This window comes from Myxocyprinus asiaticus, chromosome 36 (genome assembly GCF_019703515.2).
Source record: "Myxocyprinus asiaticus isolate MX2 ecotype Aquarium Trade chromosome 36, UBuf_Myxa_2, whole genome shotgun sequence".
Taxonomy (NCBI): Eukaryota; Metazoa; Chordata; class Actinopteri; order Cypriniformes; family Catostomidae; genus Myxocyprinus; species Myxocyprinus asiaticus.
The window spans coordinates 30,415,047-30,433,442 of NC_059379.1; the positions used below are offsets into that span (position 1 = coordinate 30,415,047).

At 37.2% G+C, this 18,396-nt stretch overlaps 1 protein-coding gene across 1 annotated transcript in view; it reads right to left on the reverse strand.

Annotated features, from left to right (window-relative positions):
* Nucleotides 1-776: 776 nt before the first annotated feature.
* LOC127427423 (protein TANC2-like) overlaps nucleotides 777-18,396 on the reverse strand; it is a 112,832-nt gene continuing 95,212 nt past the window's right edge. Inside the window, exons 3-4 of the mRNA XM_051675031.1 lie at nucleotides 3,556-3,627; nucleotides 777-1,013 (exon numbers count right to left, since the gene is read on the reverse strand). Of these exons, the coding sequence (XP_051530991.1) occupies nucleotides 790-1,013; nucleotides 3,556-3,627 (296 nt within the window). The 3' untranslated portion in view covers nucleotides 777-789. The remainder of the gene's footprint in view (nucleotides 1,014-3,555; nucleotides 3,628-18,396) is intronic.

The window sequence follows — 18,396 nt, forward strand, 5'->3', positions numbered from 1 at the left end:
TTCATGTGAACACTAGGAAGGACAAATCAACCCATTGCTAAATTCCAACGTACCTGTTTGCCAGTGTTTTCAGAAAAACTGCGTCTTTTCGAAGTGGAGAGAGAGCTTGCGTGCTCAAGGTTGCCAGATTGCATGACTAAAGTGTCTCCCTGGCAGAATATTTCCAAACTGTACAAATGTCCAGATCTAATTGGGGGTATTCACCTATAGAAATCTGGCAACCTAAAACATGTCGAAATCTAATTCTGACTGGTTAATCACCCTTATTTAAAGTCTGTTATTTATCAAACTTAGAAAATTCAATATTTTACTTGCATGATTAGTTCTAAGTAATATATGACACACTTGATCTAAAGGGGATGGTAAGGGGGGATGGTGGTTTTACAAGGGGGATGCTTTTTGGTATTTCTTGCAACAAGAGGGATAGCATCCCCTCACATCCCCCCTCAACTAGAGCCCTGGTTGTCACAATATTGCCACTCATTTGTGTGAAGTAACTCATATAGCCGGAAATGGACTATTATTAAAGAAATACATTTATTCAGGTTGTTTAGTTGCTCCAAATCGCTTTCAGTTTGAACACCACTTTGCATGTAAATCTTACCAGCCACGACAAAAACAAGCTACAGGACATTTTGTTGGCCGCTTGGTTTCTGTTTTGCGGCATACTGAGGAGTTGCTCTGGCCACAGTGAAATCTCAATCGTCCACAGTTCTGCTCCTCTTACTGTACATTGAACATAAAATGTCTTCTTGGCTGTGAGTCTGTCACTTTGCATCACACACTGTGTCATAGTTTTACGTTCAGTGTCACGTCTGTACCTGTGGTCATGCCGGAGACCATCCTCATGGGAGGCATTCTTGAGCTGATGATCTGGTGGGCAAGTAAAGGGGATGAGGGGAGAGAACGGGACGTCCCCTCCATCATACGGATGTGCTGCAGCCCCTCAGCCATGGAGGTGGGAGGTACAGCATAGTCACACTCAAATGCATAGTCACTGTCTATACTGCCACCTACAGGATTGGAGGACATATGCAACAAATGAAAATATGGAATTAAAGGAACAGTTCACCCAAAAATGAAAATTCTCTCATTATGTACTCACCATCATACCACCCCAGATGTATATGACTTTCTTTCTTCTGCAGAACACAAATGAAGATTTTTAGAAGAATATCTCAGCTCTGTTGGTCCATACAATTTTTTTTAGTTCTGGTCACCATTCAATTGCATTGTATGGACCTACAGAGCTGAAATATTTTTCTAAAAATCTTTGTTTGTGTTCAGCAGAAGAAAGCCATACACATCTGGGCAGGGGCATGGCAGTCATTTTAAAAGTGTGTGTGTGTGTGTGTGGGGGGGGTGGGGGGGCGGGCACAGCTGTCAGTTGGTGGCTCGCACAGACCCAATACTTGCAGTGCAGTATTAATATATGACAGTATATATTAATATATAAGTATGATATAAGTATTATATTAATATATACATTTTATTTACTTTTAATATTTGTAGTATTTTAAAGATTCAAGTATTGCAAAATAATTGAACATTTTTGCAAAATTAGCTGCAAAAATAAAGGGCATCTTGTGGAGCACTTGTTTCTGTTTCACACGACAATAAAAGACTGAGCACAAGCTGCTCCTGAATAAATTATTTAATCAATTACAATAATGACAATTGTGCATCTGCACAATTTTACATTTTACTCTGTGTTTGTGCATTCTGGGATTTACATTGAGTGTTTTTACTACGTTCACCATAATTCATTCAGATCCATTTAATGATTCAGTGACCATTTCTGGTGATGTCAGAAGGTGGTGAGAAATGAGTGTCTTGTGTGAAATGAGTTAGTCACTGAATCAACGATCAAAAGAACATTTTTATGTCTACAGATCTACAAAGAGACTTTAGCAGATGTTTTAAGCAATATAAGAACAAAGCAAATCTATCATTTCCCTACAGTTTGTGAGCTGCTGAGCATGACTTTTATCAAAAGACAACAATAATAGTCTAATAATAATTATGAGTGTCAATTACATCTGTACGTTTACATGTATAAAAAAGTGTGTCTACATATCTATTGACTTCAGTAAAACTAACACAGCAGATTTATCTTTTTTCAACATAGAGATAAAAAACAGGAGCTGATATTAAAAATAGCTTTACATATTTAACACAACCGATCAAACAGTTATCTCACAAACATAATGTAAAAAGCATAACTTAAAGAAGACTCAGGTGCTGATATAAACTCCATTTACAATGTGTGCTTGAAAGAAGGATTGTCCTTTGTTTTGTTTTTTATGCAGTGCATTTCACATAATGCTGCCAATCAAGAATGATGTATCTGGGATGGCATGAGGGTGAGTAAGTAATAGGAATTTTGGGTAAACTATTCCTGGTATGATTACAATAGACCGTGTTTTCAGTTCACATATTAAACGCTGTTATAACAATGGATTTTAAAGCTGTAAAATAAAACTTTTAGGTACAAAACAACAAACTTTTGAAGCTAAAAATAAAAAATAAAATAAAAATAAAAAACTTTTTAAAGTATTTGTTTTCACTGTAAAAATATTCCATACCTTAAGGAATTAATTAAAATGGTTAAAAAAAAAATATATATATATATATATATATATATATATATATATATATATATATATATATATATAAATAAATAAATAAATATATTTTTACAAATAAAAACTTTTATTTTACATAAAGCGGGTCACTCCCTCATGGTGACTGCCGTGTTGATATCACATGACCAGCCATGTCTTCTCAATTCAATAAACTTCTTAAATTGAAAACTTCATGCATCCACAGATTACAATAAGAGCCAGTGAAAACTAAATATGAATTTATGCACCTTTAAATGGTAACTATTTACATACAAAAAAATATCGTTACTACTTAATTTGCAGTATAAATTACCTTTAAACTAGAACACAGCAGACATGCGTAATATGGTTGAATATTATATTTTGTTTATCAGGGCTGTATTTGAATGTTATGATCTCTGCATGAATCATTGCACAGCCAATACAAAATTCCTGTGGGGCAAAATGTACCAGTATACGTGCCTAGACAGATGCAGTGTAAAACATATTGGTACTCTTCCTAATTATTGTACTTGTCAACCCAAGTACAAAAGCACCAATATGCCATTAAAGTACAAAGGCTACAAAGAAGTTGTATTGTGGCCCCAAGTTTTTTGGGAATCAGAGTTTTAGCGGAGTGGAAGATTATAAGTGAATAAAGTCTTAAATTATGACTTGGAATATAGCTCACTACTTTTATGATACTTTTTGGTGCATTTAGTCCTTTTTGTAGCTTGACAGCTGTGCTCATATAGATAAAGATGTGCATAAAGAGTCTTCATAATTTCTCCTTTTATGTTACACATAAATTAACATGCTTAAGTTTTACATAATTTTACATACACATACATTTTGAGATAATTACTCTTTTAAGACAATGAACTAGTATGAGACTAGGAATAGATTCTGAAAGATATGGCAAACATACAGACGGAGCTAAACCATATCTTACCTTGTCCAGTAAATGTGTGAAGGGGATCATGGCTGGAGGTCTGTTGATCTAAGGTGTCCTTGTTCCCTCCATCTGTAGAGGAAGTTCGAGAGAAAGAGCAGAGCGAGTGAGTACGAGGAGGTGGAGTGGGGCCCGCTTGATTCTGTTCCAGCAGGTACACCAAGTGGGCATCCAATAACCAGTTTCTAGTGTGCAAAACCCCCAGTAGAGTGTCCGTGCACAGACCCTCAACGCTCTTCCGCCGAGAGAGCAACTTGCCCCTTAAGGTGGCAAAGCGTGGGACTACGGGAAACCGCCATTTCTTCATCTTCCCCATAATCGCTCAGTGAACAAACGTAACTAAATCAAAACTTGAAGTTAGTCCTATGCAGACTGATGTCATGTACAGAAAGTGATATGCTCCAAAACTGCAATGGCGTTACATATTTGGAAGTACAGCACTGTGCAGGGAACCAGTCAAGCTTTTGTAGACTGCTCCACTTTTGTGGTTTTGCTAAAGAGGAAGACATAGCTGGAGAAAGAGAGAGCGTGAAGGTAGAGAGAACAGTTGCCTACTGTACATGAGCTGTTCACTGATGGATTAGCATGGAGCTAATGATAGCAGGATCAATTACTTTGGGTCCCGGGGGACTGGAGAGGCCGGTCTGGCCTATTAGGACAGGAGTATGGTATGTCAATGGGCATTAGCTTCATCTCTGCAGAACAGACCTCTTTATAGATCTTGATCAGTTGCAGAACAAAGCCAGCACATACAGGGGATCTCACAAGAGTACTGCTTTTATTAAGTGGAACAACCAAAACATTGGCCAGGTCTTGGTCATGATCCATTATTCTCTGTATTAACAGAAAATGGAAGGTGATACAGTCATGTTTTGAATATCCGGTGTATTTTTAAGTAGATTATTTCATACAGGAATCACAACCCAGCTGATTATACAGTATATACCAGTATATATATTAAACCAGCCAAAGGTGGTTAGCTGGTATCTCAGCCTGGCCAAGCTGGTTAGGCTAGTCTGTTTTGATGGTTTTAGAGGAGAGACCAGCCCAAACCAGCTAAGACCAGCAAACCACTTTAGTTTTTTTTTCTTATTCTTCTTTATTTCATGTCCTTATTTTCATTTAATTTTCCTGCAAAAAAAAAAAAAGTAATTTTCTAGCTGGTCTCCCAGTCTGACCAGCTGAAAAGAGCACAAAACCCCTCTAAAAACCATCAAAACAGACCAGCTAAACACCAGCTTGGCCAGGCTGGGAAACCTGGTAATCCAGCTAAGACCAGCAAACCACATTAGGCTGGTTTAGTTTTTGATTGCTTTGGAGGGTTTTTGGGCACTTTTCAACTAGTCAGACAGAGAGACAAGCTTATCGATCACCGAAACCAGTTTAACACCAGGCTGGGAGACCATTTAGAACAGCTTAAACAAGGACCAGCAAAATTTAGGTTTGTGTTTTTGCTTTCTTTTCTTTTTTTATATCATTTTGTTGTTGTTTTAAGTCATTTTCTGGTCTAAACTGGTTTAAGTTGGTCTAGTTGGTCTCTAATCATGCCCAGACTGGTGTTTAACTGGTTTCAGTGGTCAGCCAGCTGGTCTCCCAGCTGTCTGGGAGACTAGGTAATCCAGTTAAGACCAGCAAACCACTTAAGGCTGGTTTAGGTTTAGATGGCTTTAGAGGGTTTATGGGCACTTTTCAACTTTTTAGCAGGTCAACCACCGAAACCAGCTAAACACCATCTTGGCCAGGCTGGGAGATCAGATAGACCAGCTTAAACCAGGTTTACCAAAGGTTTAATCTGGTCTATCTGGTCTCCCAGCCTAGCTAAGCTGGTGCTCAGCTCGTTTAGCAGGTTGCTCAGCCTGACCAGCTGACAAGTGGCAAAACGCCTTCAAAACCATCAAAACAGACCATCCTAACCAGCTAAACACAAGCTTGGCCAAGCTGGGAGACCAGCTAAATCAGCCAAAACCAGCAAACCACCTTAGGCAGGTTTAGCCTTGTTTTTTAGCAGAGAAATTAAAATAATGAATAAAATAAATAAATAAATAAATAAAAAAACATCAGTGCCCATCAGAGCGGGTGGAAAGATCAGCCTAATCGATACATGAATATTACATGCCTGAGGGTCAAGCACTGTACCATGGCATGCACGTGCAATGTAGGTCAGTGTCAGCTTGGCTAACAACAACAACCTTGTTTCCCAGGGTCCTGCCCAGAGTTTGAATCTCAAATGTACATCTTCTTTAACTAACCCACCACAGAGCGATGCTTACATGCTCTGCAGACTACAGAAAGGCATGGACGTATCTCAACACAGCACTTTCAATTAACCGATGCTAAATTATCTTCAGCCTATATGTGAATGTTTGTGATTGTTTGCTCTCATTGTCCAAAGGAAATCGCTGTCTTGTTACAGCACATCAAACAGTAATTTACTGTCACAACAATCCATTTTCCATTAAGAAGCGAGCACAGGAGGGTAAGGGTGAGATGAAGACATACATTTCTTTTAATCACGGCAAGGAAATAAGACGAGAATAATCGCAGCAGTTTAAACTGATGGCTTAAAATCATGGCTGATTCATCTACAGTACCTTAAAAACATATTAATACAATCACTACTCAAAAGGCCCAGATGTTCATGGGGTATATGAGGGTTTTTCTTTATCAGCATAAAGTCTGGTCCACATTGCAGCTTATTCTTGCCAAGAACCACCCACTTCGACTGGAAGAGACTATCCAAGAGACAAAACTGAAACAAAAATGAATCCGTGGCTTTTTTTTTTATTTTTTATTTTTTATTTTTTTTGTAGTTTGGAGTCATGATATACTTTAGTTTAGTTTCAGTTTTTCTGTTTTATTTAAGTTAGCGGAAATGTTGTAATTTCATTTTTGGTAGCGATTATGACGGACTGGTTTGGGATTTAGTGCAAAGATTTAAATTTGAACTGTATAATTCCCACTGCATGTTGCATGAATAATCACTTCAAGGTGGTTACATGATGCACTCATTATGCTGCGATTGATGCCCTGGGTTTTGGTCTTGACATATACTGCAGATCTTTATATGCTTTTATCTTTCATTACAGTAGAACAGATTACATGCAGTCTGATCACTGGGAGCCACGTTAGTGCCACAGGAGTGATTTGAGTTATGTCTTCGGTTGAGTGAGTTTAATTATGTATCTGCATTGCAGCACAAAAAATCAAGATAATTTCTAATGCTTACTCAAGGCCATCGTATTTAAAGTGCTCATGCAATGTGCAGATCATTACTTCTATCTAAAACAGCTTTTGAAATCACTGAATATTAAGGGTCTTCCACTCTGTCCAATTAATCTATGTGTTTCTGTATATGTGTGTTGACATGTACTGTAGGGCTGGGCGATAGAACGATGTTATCGGATATCGACGATGTCTTACAAAGATCCCGATGCCCATTGCGACACTCAAAAAAACAGACGATGATCAACAATATCGGGAAATGGCAAAACCAAGGATCTGGGAAGTCGCCAAATATATTAAACAGTGGCCAGGGTGTGAAACTAGCACCCACCACCCGCAAAATATGATGAGGCTGAATCCAGTTCGCAAGCTCCTCGTCCAAATGTATTTCACGCACGGGTAATTTTGCTCATCTACCTGCAACAAGTGGGTGACCTGAAAGGCGTCTCGGAGTGACACATGACAAGAAATGCTGTTAGTCACAAAGATGCGCTTTAAGAAACACACTTTATTATATTTTCAAGAACAGACAAAAGAAAATCCGCCAATGCTTGTGTCTGATTCGCTCTTTGTTCAGAGGTGTGCAGCACGAGCCTGTCATGTGGAACACACGCATGTAAATAATTTTCACTCTTTTTCTCTGTTTCATTCATCTGAAAACTGTTAATATGAAAATAATGTTGTCTATGAGAATGCAGCAAATGATCTCTGATCATCTCGGGAGGTGCTGTGAGTTTAGTTTTCTTTATTTCCACGCGGTTAGCATGCATTGTGAACGCAACTCTGCAGGTTCAGTAATATATACAGGTATCTTTGTATTAAAGAATCAAAGACGAAAGTGATAAAATCATAAAGTAATACAAGACATGTTCACCCTGATTCTACAATTGAGTTCTATTTTATTTTATTTTGGCAGCATTAACTGTATTACCAAAACCTGATACAAACACAAATTCGATAAGAACACAGATTTGGCAGCTTTATTTTGGGAACACAAGGGAATTTATTAGGCTTATTTAGTTAGATTATTATTGTCTTTACATTTATGGTTGTCTTTAGTTCTTAATCTGTAGGCTATTAGTAATTTTCCACCTGTTGTCATTGACGGATGCTTGCGTGATGCAAATGGAGTCGTTGGAGACGGTAAATGTTTGGATTTGGGGAGGTGGTTAAATACGATTTTTTGATCACTTCGTTATTTTCTTGCTTTTCTCATTGAGTTTAAAGTGCAATTTGAATTTAGAAATGTCTTTTGTTTAAGTTTTTCATGTTTCAATAAATTAATCCAATTTTTAAAGCAAAATCAATAAAGCAATAAAATTCACCGACCCCCGCGGGGGGTTGACAATGTAATCGGATATCGCAATATTTTTTTAGGCGATTATCGCTAAAATATTTTTTACATATTGCCCAGCCCTAATGTACTGTATGTGTGACCGCATACAAGCAAAAAGTGGTATGGAGTAGAAGACTCAATTTAAAGTAAACAGATGCACTTGAATGAATCACCACTGATAAAGTGAACAGCTTTGGGTAAAACAGACATCTGTTAAGACAACAACACAAATATTGTATAGCTACATTCATATTAGTCACCCTCTCACACACTATAGGGATGTGCAAAACTTCTAATTTTCATAATCGAATAGTCGTCGCTTGTTTGAATGACTAGTCGGTGTTAAGAATAATATTAATGCACATTATAATTAGGCTCCATTATGTTGTTCACTTGACCCCAATCAGATGTGTTTCAGAAGAATTTACGGATGCTAAGCACAGCACTTATACATGGTAACTAACAGTAATTTTACAAATAAATAGGCTAAATAACAATTACATCATATTGCACAAAAATGGGAGGGGGGTTTTGTGCTGCCCAATTCAGCCTGCCAGTGGGAGATTGTGCTGTAAGCTCGTGTTCTTAAAGGCACTTCCGCTTAAATCTCCCCTCGACCAAAAGGGCACCTTCAGATTTGTGAAGGGCATCTTTAGATTTGTGAACGAAAGGGGCAGGGGCTTGCGCCCCAGTAGCCCCCGTTCTGTGCATGTCAGTGCTCACTGCACATTCAAAAGTGCAGAACTGCAAGATAATGGTGTGGGTACAGCGGCTTAAACCTTTTTACTGCAAACATATATTTAAGCAGTGTCAGACAGAATCAGCAAAAGACTTTAATCTCTCGAGAGCACCTCACAAATACGGGAACATTACTCAGAAGAGGATTTAACGACTGATCGATTAAACACTGAAACTGTGCACCAAAGTGATTTGTTCAGTGATCATTTCTAATGGTTACATCTTTGCACTGACTAGCAGGTAGCGACAAATATGCGTTTTTTTTTGTACGAGTAATTTAGTGCTTGACTCGTGTAAAAAAAAAATAAAACATAACCGAAGTCGATCACAACCAAAAGAATGATAAATTTACTTAAAAAAATAAATACAATTCATTATAACTGTCTATACATAACATTAAAGGTGCACTCAGTAATTTTTTCCTCAATAAAAAAGTTTTACTTCTAAAGAAATTGAATGTAATTTTGAAACATATACATAAAATAATGACCGCTCATGTGAGATTAAGACTCCTGTCATATCAGTAATCCTATAAAAGCTGTTTTTATTCTACATGGAGAGGGTCCCCTCATGGGGGCTGCCATGTTAGAATCACATGACCAGCCGAACTCTACTGGCTTAATCTCAGTACTTGTTTATTATTGGACACTTTCACTCTTGGATTAAATTAATCATGGCTGACTGTGAATAGAGAATTTCTAAAATAGCATCGGTAGCTGAAAACTACTACATTTGAATGATGCTGCATTCCCGCCCCTAGGTGTCAGTGTAAATCCAAACCAACATAAAAACATTACTGAGTACACCTTTAACTATAATATTGCACTATAAAATATTAATTTGGCATTGTGTTTGAATTCATTTGCCAACTGAAAGAACAAGTTTGTCTTTCTGTGGAGCTTCAATTTCATAGCAGACTCAAGGTGCCTCTACAGTACAGTATTTCCCAGAATTTTGCACAATCCATTGTACTTTAATATGTTTTCTCAGTCCCTGTTAATGAAACACCCACTTTTGAGGTGTGAGCAGTGCTGCTCTATTCATTAAAAAATATTTTGCCTCAGCAGAACTGGGAAACTATTTTGTGCTTCATATGGTTAGTTTTGAAATAATGGCTAAATTCGTTTGTTTTCCGGAAACTCAACTCGTAGAGCATGGCTGATGTGGCACTAACAACAAGGTCATGGGTATGATACCCAGGGAACAGATAAATTGAAAAAAATGTATACCCTGACTGCACTGTAAGTTGCTTTGGATAACAGCATCTGCCAAATGTGGGTCCTGAGACCCCCACGTGACTGCTGTGTGCATTTCCCATTTCCCTTTTTGATTTGTAACTAGTAGCACCTAATAACAAGCAAAAAAAAAAAAAGTTTTCCTAAAAATTGATGTCCACATATTGTGTAGGTCCCCCTCGTGCCTCCAAAACAGCGCCAACCCACATCTCAGAATAGCATTCTGAGACAATGACAGTCAGTACATGTTGAGTGGTCCAAACATCATCTGCAGCCTGAAACTGAACTTTTGGTCTGATTTTAGGAGTGAATGCACTTGGCTGCATAGAAAGATATAGGATGAACCCTTGCTCCCTATTTAGTGAATGACTTAACCTCCAGTGTGCTGTCTGTCTGCACTGGTCTCAGCACAGTTAGAAATGCACCTTATTTTCATCCTAACTCCATATAAAGCCTCTGAAAGCAACATTTTTCAGGTTTTGCATGAATACATTTATTCTCAATGTGTAAATGCATTGTAAATATATAAGAATGCATTTACTAATGTTAATGAATAGAATCGTATTATATAGTGATAACAAAATAAAACAAAAACAAAATGTGTTAATGTTGAAAAATATTCAAAATAACTAACATGTTTTTTCAACTTTTGAGGGAACGCAGTCCTAATTTCCACATATGTGGACTTTTTTTTATCAGCACGCTGACGCGCGAAAAATGAAAGGATTTTTTAAACCGGCATATCAAACGAAACTAGAGACACTACTCTTTACAACCAAACAGGTTTCAATGAAAAAACTTAAAGAGGTTTCTTACCAGAGGCACTTTTGTTGCCACTGCATCAGTAGCAGCGCTTCCTGGAAATCAACGTCATGCTGTTGTGTCATGTGACGCAGTGTGCCAGAAGTTCAACCTTTAACTGACAGTGTAGAGTCTTGCGAATAGTATTCAGTCGGTTTTAATTCATTTAAATTATGTGTTGCGTATAGTGAAGCTAAAATACAACGTCCACACAGGTGGACACGTGGTCGCACAAGGTTAAAGTCCACAGAGCTTTTGATATGGTTGACTGGTTGATATGGTAAACACTATCCATTCTAAATTACCGAATTGTGTAGCTCCTTCAAAGCAATCACTGGGCCCTCTGTGTTTTTTCACAAGTCTCCTTGTTTTTTGGGGTTTTAAAGAGCTGCCTTTCTGGTCATTGTCTGAGTGGTTTGATATTGACTATAAACTTACTTCCTAAAATAACTGAAGCAGGAGTGCCCAATGGGACATCAAAACAATTGGACATTGTTGGGTACCCAATTTATGCATGTGTTTTGCTTTAGGTCTAATTGAGTGTTCAATTGTCTTTAGTTTCACAGCTGCCCTTCATATTCACAACTTGAATAATAATCCCTTAACAGTGGGGGTTTTATCCAGGAAAAGCGGTAGATTTTAATTATTCACATGCAGGCAGAGGCCAATTAGAAGACAATTGTTATAATTGTGTCCTGCGTTTTTCATCTGTGCAATCTCAGACCTTTTTCAACACAGCAGCTGAATACTTATGCAAACAACATTTCTTAAGTTTTTATCAAACAAAATGCTATAAAAGAATGCTACATTAGAATAATTCATTTGGATTTTCAGAGGTTAAAAATATTACAGAGAACTTAAATTCAACAAATAATTATTCACAGTTTGTGAAATTGCGTTTATGGTTTTTATGCCTTTTTGGAGCAAGTTCTGTCAGTTTCTCAGTCTCTCACAGGACACGTTCTGTCTGTGCGGTTTAAAATATTTGTCTAGGACTCTATGTAGTATGCATACATTGAACATGCATCAGATTGAAAAACATGTCTAAAAAACCCTGCATTCTGTTGTGCTCTGCCCAACTGTCTTTGAACACAAAAGCATGTCATCTGTGAAAGGCTCCGAATTCATTTTGTGCTGCCTGCACTCGTTGGTTTGATGAGGTGCTTTGCCTGGACAGCTCAAGGAGTTCTAGGCTGCCCCTGTTGACTGCGGAATGCAAATCATCAAGGCTTATTACGGAGTTTAGGGAGCATGATTAATTGTGTAAATCTTTTAACTTATTATTTTTTTACATAATTAATCAGTTAACGTGTTAATTTGACAGCCCTAATTTAATCAGTTACATATTTGATGAGGTTGGCATTCCCTTACGAAAACGACTCGTTTAGAAATCGGGCCCTTTAAAAAGACAATAACTTAACATTCCGTTATGCCTCAGAAGTTACCAGACATTATGGAGAGGACTACTGGCAATATTATGAAGAAAGCTGCTCTACTATCTCAAATGCAAAGTAGGTTTCAGCAGGCTAGCAGGACAGATGACAATCCAAGATCCAGTCTACCTCAAGTGACAACACCAGAGCAGAACTCACACATCAGACTCGTCCATCAGACAGATTGTTTCAGATCTGCCACCTGCTGAAACTCCTGGCAGACATGATGCTCGCATCAATGACAAGACAGTGATGGACGTGTCAGCAGATTCAACAGGCCCTTAACACATATGAGTTGCTCTTCAATCTGTTCCTAGCAGACGAGAGGCCAAGAACGTGGAGGTGGAAAGGAGAGAGAAGTGTGGGTTGACAGGCTGAATGAGGCTCCACTTCATCCAAGACAGGGTGAAGACACGGTATATTGGACTGTACAGCAAATCATTAGTGGTTGCCAAGGCAAAATCTCATTATAAACAATATAGGCCTAGAATAAAATGTTATGAAATATGTCAATTGTTAGACAATGGTTGAATTCACTACATTTTAAATATCTGGGGCATTTTTGTCACTTTCAGTGGCATTTTTGCTTCAAGCCCTTGTTAATTTCTGACCTTGGGTGACAATAAGAGATGATCACGAAACACACTGAAGGTCTAGAATGGCTGGATTTGCCTTGGCTAAGGGAGAAATATGGGACCTCAGTGGGGATTCAATTAATCACAGCAACATTCTGTTTTATGGGTTTGGATGAGTGGCCTTGTCAGAGCAAAGACATTGGAAGCTTAGAACTACAAGACAACTGCTGTTCACAGTTGCTATTGTTTTCTCAAGGTTTTTGTTATTCTAGTGCTACTTTGTTTTCCCTATAATCATTTTCCATATTATTTTCTCTTCTATATTATTCTCATTTGTGTTATTTCCAGGGACTAATAACGAAATGTTTTTCATTTCGGTTCGTTCTGAGCAAAAAAAAAAAATGTTTTCGTTCTGGTTCAAAAGATCCACAGTCTCCTTTCCAAATGGTTACCGGTTAGAACAAAATAAAAGAACAGTTGATAATGTTCTTTTTAAAATGATAGTACTCTACGCTAAGGGGTGGGTGAAATACCAGTTACAGTGTTGCCAGATCTCGCAACAGAAACAAGCAACCTGTCTTGATAAACAAGCCCAAAATAAGCAATTAAATTTTTTCCTGTGTGGTGGATTTATCAGCATAGAAATCATAACAAGTTAATTAACAGTTAAGTATAATTTTAATTACAGAACTGCTTCTCAGTCAAAACCTGGCAGCATAAAATCTGTATTAATGCATCATACCTAACAAGTTCACTGAAGACTTGAAAACAACTGAGAAATGTAATTTTTACCTCTAATAATGTTTTCCTTGTATCTGGATCAGCCATGCATGTATTTGTAGTACTTCTACATAGTTGTTAAAAAGGTCTTCATTCACAGAATGCGACATCCACAATGGGCAATTAATCACAGAAATATGATAATACGATGCAGCACGTTTCATTTTTTCGGGCAACATGAAATGCAGTTCCAAAAATGTACTGTGATAAACCCTTTGGCCTTCAGTTCCATGAAAAAATTATCAGAACAAAATTAACTGGTTATAACTGGTTTCCAGCATTTAAAAATAACCTTTTCACACATTTTCAGTTGCTGCAAAATATTTAGTTCATTTTCAGTTTCCGTTACTTGAACCATTTTAAGTCCCTGGTTATATCAGCTATGAAGGTAAAAATTTCAGTCCAGCATTGAGTGTGAGGATAGAGAGAGAGAGAGAGATGAGCGATGTCAACCTTGAGAGTCTGTGCTCTCTTACTTCAGTCAGTGTGACAGCAGAAAGACAATACTGTCATGACTTACACAATATTACCTTCAGAGTGAGGCAACAGTGGGACTTCTCCTAACTGCAAAGTGAAGGAAGAAGCAGAGGGAAATAAATGCATTTATTTATATATTGCACCTAACTTGTGCTTCTTTTAGAGTGAAAAATGTGTCAAGATCAAAGTATAAAGTAAAACTCCCTTCCTATTCTAATCAGATAATTTATGGAAGCTAATCTGCAAATTTGCTCATCATCAGAATTCATCATGAGTTTGAGTAAATTTTGAGGGAAATAATTTTTCATTTAATATCATTTAATTTAATCTTAATTAAATTTAATCTCATATTTTAGTCTGCATTAGATGACAGATGACAGACAGACGATAGATAGATAGATAGATAGATAGATAAGACAAAGAGTGATAGATAAGACAGAAAGAGTGATAGATAAGACAGACAGACAGACAGACAGATAGATAGATAGATAGATAGACAGACAGATCCAAACTTAAAAGTCTGTCTGACCATAAACTCTGTGGGTTCCTCGTGGTGACGCAGGTCTGTGTGAGTGTGTGCGTCAGAGACTGAGCTGAGCGATCAGAAGGAGCACAGCACAGATACACACCACTGAAAGGAAAATGTGTCAGCCCAATCAAAAACACACACAGACACACTCACACAGAGCGCATCCAAGCAGGAAGCTGACAAATGTCCGGTACTGTACTACAGTATGCCAGAATTTACAGATAAAGCTCTCCATTCCTTGCTGAAAAATATTCACAGATTTAAAGGTGCTGCAGGCAATTTGGAATCCCTATTACCTGACAGATATCACATAAAAGGTGTCTTGAGGAAATCACATCTGCCTCTGTGACAGCCCTAGGCTCTGTAAACAGCAAAAAAATAAATAAATAAATAAAAAATAAAAAACAGGGGAGCAGCCTATACTTTGTTTTTCTTACAATATTACCATCTCATATTAATTATTAGGAATGTCATAAAATATTGGTACATTGATTATTGATTGGCATGTTATTTTCTCAATGCATTTTTGAGGCATGGCTATATTAACATTAGCCAACATTTAAATTAGAAGCTAAACTTGTGTGCTTTCCAATTCACAGTGAGTTGTCCTTCAGTTTAATGTTGTCTGGCGTCAAAGCTTTGGGAGACCACAAGGGGGTGATATAATAACATTTACAGCACTTAATACTGTTGGACAAGACTTCCGGTTATGGGGTGGATGTGAGAAGTCGCAACTCCAAACCCGCAGAAATAATCTCAGATTAATCGGCCTTCCAGAGAAGGAAAAAGAATGGATTCATGCTCTTTTTTGGAAAATTGGTTACCAGATGTTTTGGGAATGGAATCATCCCAGACACTGCTGACTATAGAGAGAGCGCATCGGATTACTACTTCCCAGAGATGTAACAGAAGGGAAGATGGTAAAATGCATCTGAGAACACTTATTATGAATTTCCTCAACTTTAAGCAGAAGGAACAGGTGCTTAAGGCTACTAGGGCCAAGGGAACAGTTGGGTACAAAGATCACAATCTTTGATTTAATCGTGACTTATCTGCCAAAGTTCTGGAAAACAGAGATGTTATGATGCGGTGCACCAAAATCTACATGAAAAGGGAATCAACCAGCATAGAATCATCTTCCCAGCTCGTCTGATTCTTACTCACAGTGATCGTACCTTGACACTCGACAGTCCGGAGGATGTGGAACGCTTCATTCAACAAATGGATAACGAGTCAAATGTGTTGTTTAATCCGCTAATATTTTTATTTTCATTTATTTTGTTGTTGTTATAACATTTTTACAAGGACCAAATGCATGGAATCCTAGATTGGATATTTACTTAGTTACTGACGTTGATGTGCCCAAAGTGACGGATATTGGTGGATATTTTCGTTTAATATTAAAAGAAGAATGATGTACAAGCCTTTGATAGGATTAAGAATTAATGAGCCAACAGAAACTTTTTTAGGACCAGAAGATGGCTCTACATCATTCTAAATTGTTCCCTTCCATGGATCGGACATTCAGAAAGGCCAATGGAATGATTTGAATAAAGACTGAATATAAGTATTCTATTCACATTCAAAATTCGTAATAAGGTACGTTTCCTTTCTTTTTCTAAGCTTTATTAATATTGTTATAGCGGCTTAACAGAACAATGTTTTGACTTGACATGTTTTGGTAAAAACATTTTGGGAGAAACTATAATTTCTTTAAATACATATGTTTTATGTGGGAATAGTACAGCAGTAGAGTTTGAAATAGCATAAAAAGGAAATTTAAGAAGTTGATCGGTACTCATGAAAATGTGGACAAGTAAACACCATACTAGAAGCGAATCATGGGGGAGGGGTTACTGATGCAGGGGAACTGGTATCGGTAAAAATTATGAGAACTGTTCGGGGTAAGTTCATGTTATGTTAACTTTATTTTTTTCTTTTGGCGTCTTGGTGCATGACTGCTGTAAATGTTGGGGAATATTTGAATCAATACAAAATTATGTCAGAGGCAGTAAAAATAAATTTTTCTGTCATGGAATTGTAGAGGATTTAATACACTAAAGAAGGGTGAGCAGGTGATGAATAGAATTAGACTACTACATGCAACAGTGGTGTTCTTACAAGAGACGCATATGATGAAACGGGGTAAATTGAGAATAGAGAGGAGATGGCATGGGCAGGAATTTTCAGCATGCTATACTACACAGGCAAGAGGGGTGATGATTATGGTCCAGAATATTATCAAAGACCCAGCTAGTAGTTTTATAATTATTCAGGGAATTATTTTGACAGAGAAAATTAATCTAGTGAATATATATGGTCATAATAATGATGACCCCAAGATTTATAGTTATATATTTGATTGGTTGCTTCTTTACCAACATGGTAAAGAAGCAACATGTTATAGGGGGTGATATGAACTGCTCTTTGGATCCAGAGAAGAAAACTCTTGCGGTTCTGATAATACTCATTTGTATTCTAGGAAACAGATGCAGCACTTTATAAAGGAACTTAATCTGTTAGATATATGGAGACACTTTAATCCAGCTTTATATGTATATTCATGTTATTCTGCTACACACCAAACTTACTCCCGAATTGACTATTTTTTAGTTTCAGCTCAAATGCTTTCAAAGATTATAGATTTTCAGTATCATAGTATTGTAATCTCAGACCATGCAGCAGTATCGCTAATATACTGTGACACAAAGCTGACTCATGACCCTCCAAAGTGGCGTTTTCAACCAGAATGGCTTCGTGATCCATTATTTATTGATTCTTTTAGGTAAACAAATTGATATATATTTTGAAACAAATTTATCTGAAACTTCAGCTGGGGTGCAATGGGAGGCATTCAAAGCTTTTATACGGGGTCAAATTATAAATTTTTGAAGTTCACAATGTAGAAAATCTCAACAAGAGTTGAAAATGTTGGATCTCAAAAAATACATAAATTGGAAGACATTATTTTTCAAAAGGATGGAGTTTGCGCAGATACACATAAGCAACTTTTGCTTCATAGCTCTCAGTATAATACAGTGTCAGCAAATAGAATGGGTACCAAATTATTGAGGTTAAAACAGACTTTTTACGAACAGGGAGAGAAAGCAGGAACAGTGCTTGAGTGGCAGATTAAAACAGACTCAAATGGTAATGTCATAGTAGATCCACTGAAAATAAACAATTTATTCAGGAGTTATTATAAAGAACTATACAGCTCGGAATGTTCATGAGGCACAGATATGCAGAAACAATTCTTGGATCAATCAGACTTGCTGTGTGCATCATAGGAACACAAAAATGAATTAGAAAAAGATATTACTTCACAGGAAGTATTGGAAGCTTTTGAATTAATGAAGACAGGAAAAGCAGCTGGACCAGACGGCCTCTCCATAGATATATATAAAAAATGTAAAGATGAATTTATTAAACCTCTCTTAGAATTGATGATAGAAGCCTTTGAGAATGGTATTCTTTCTACTTCTATGAGAGAAGATTTAATTCACTTCTTCCAAAACAGGGAACAACTAACAACAAGTGTGAAAACATACACCCTATAAGTCTTTTAAATTCTGAGTAAAATTTTAGCAAGGAGACTTGAAATTGCAATACCATACTTAATAGGGAGTGATCAGAACAGTTTTATTATGCGCAGACAAGAATGTCATAATGTTAGAAGAGTACTGAATATTCTGCATAATCAGAAGGGAAAGGT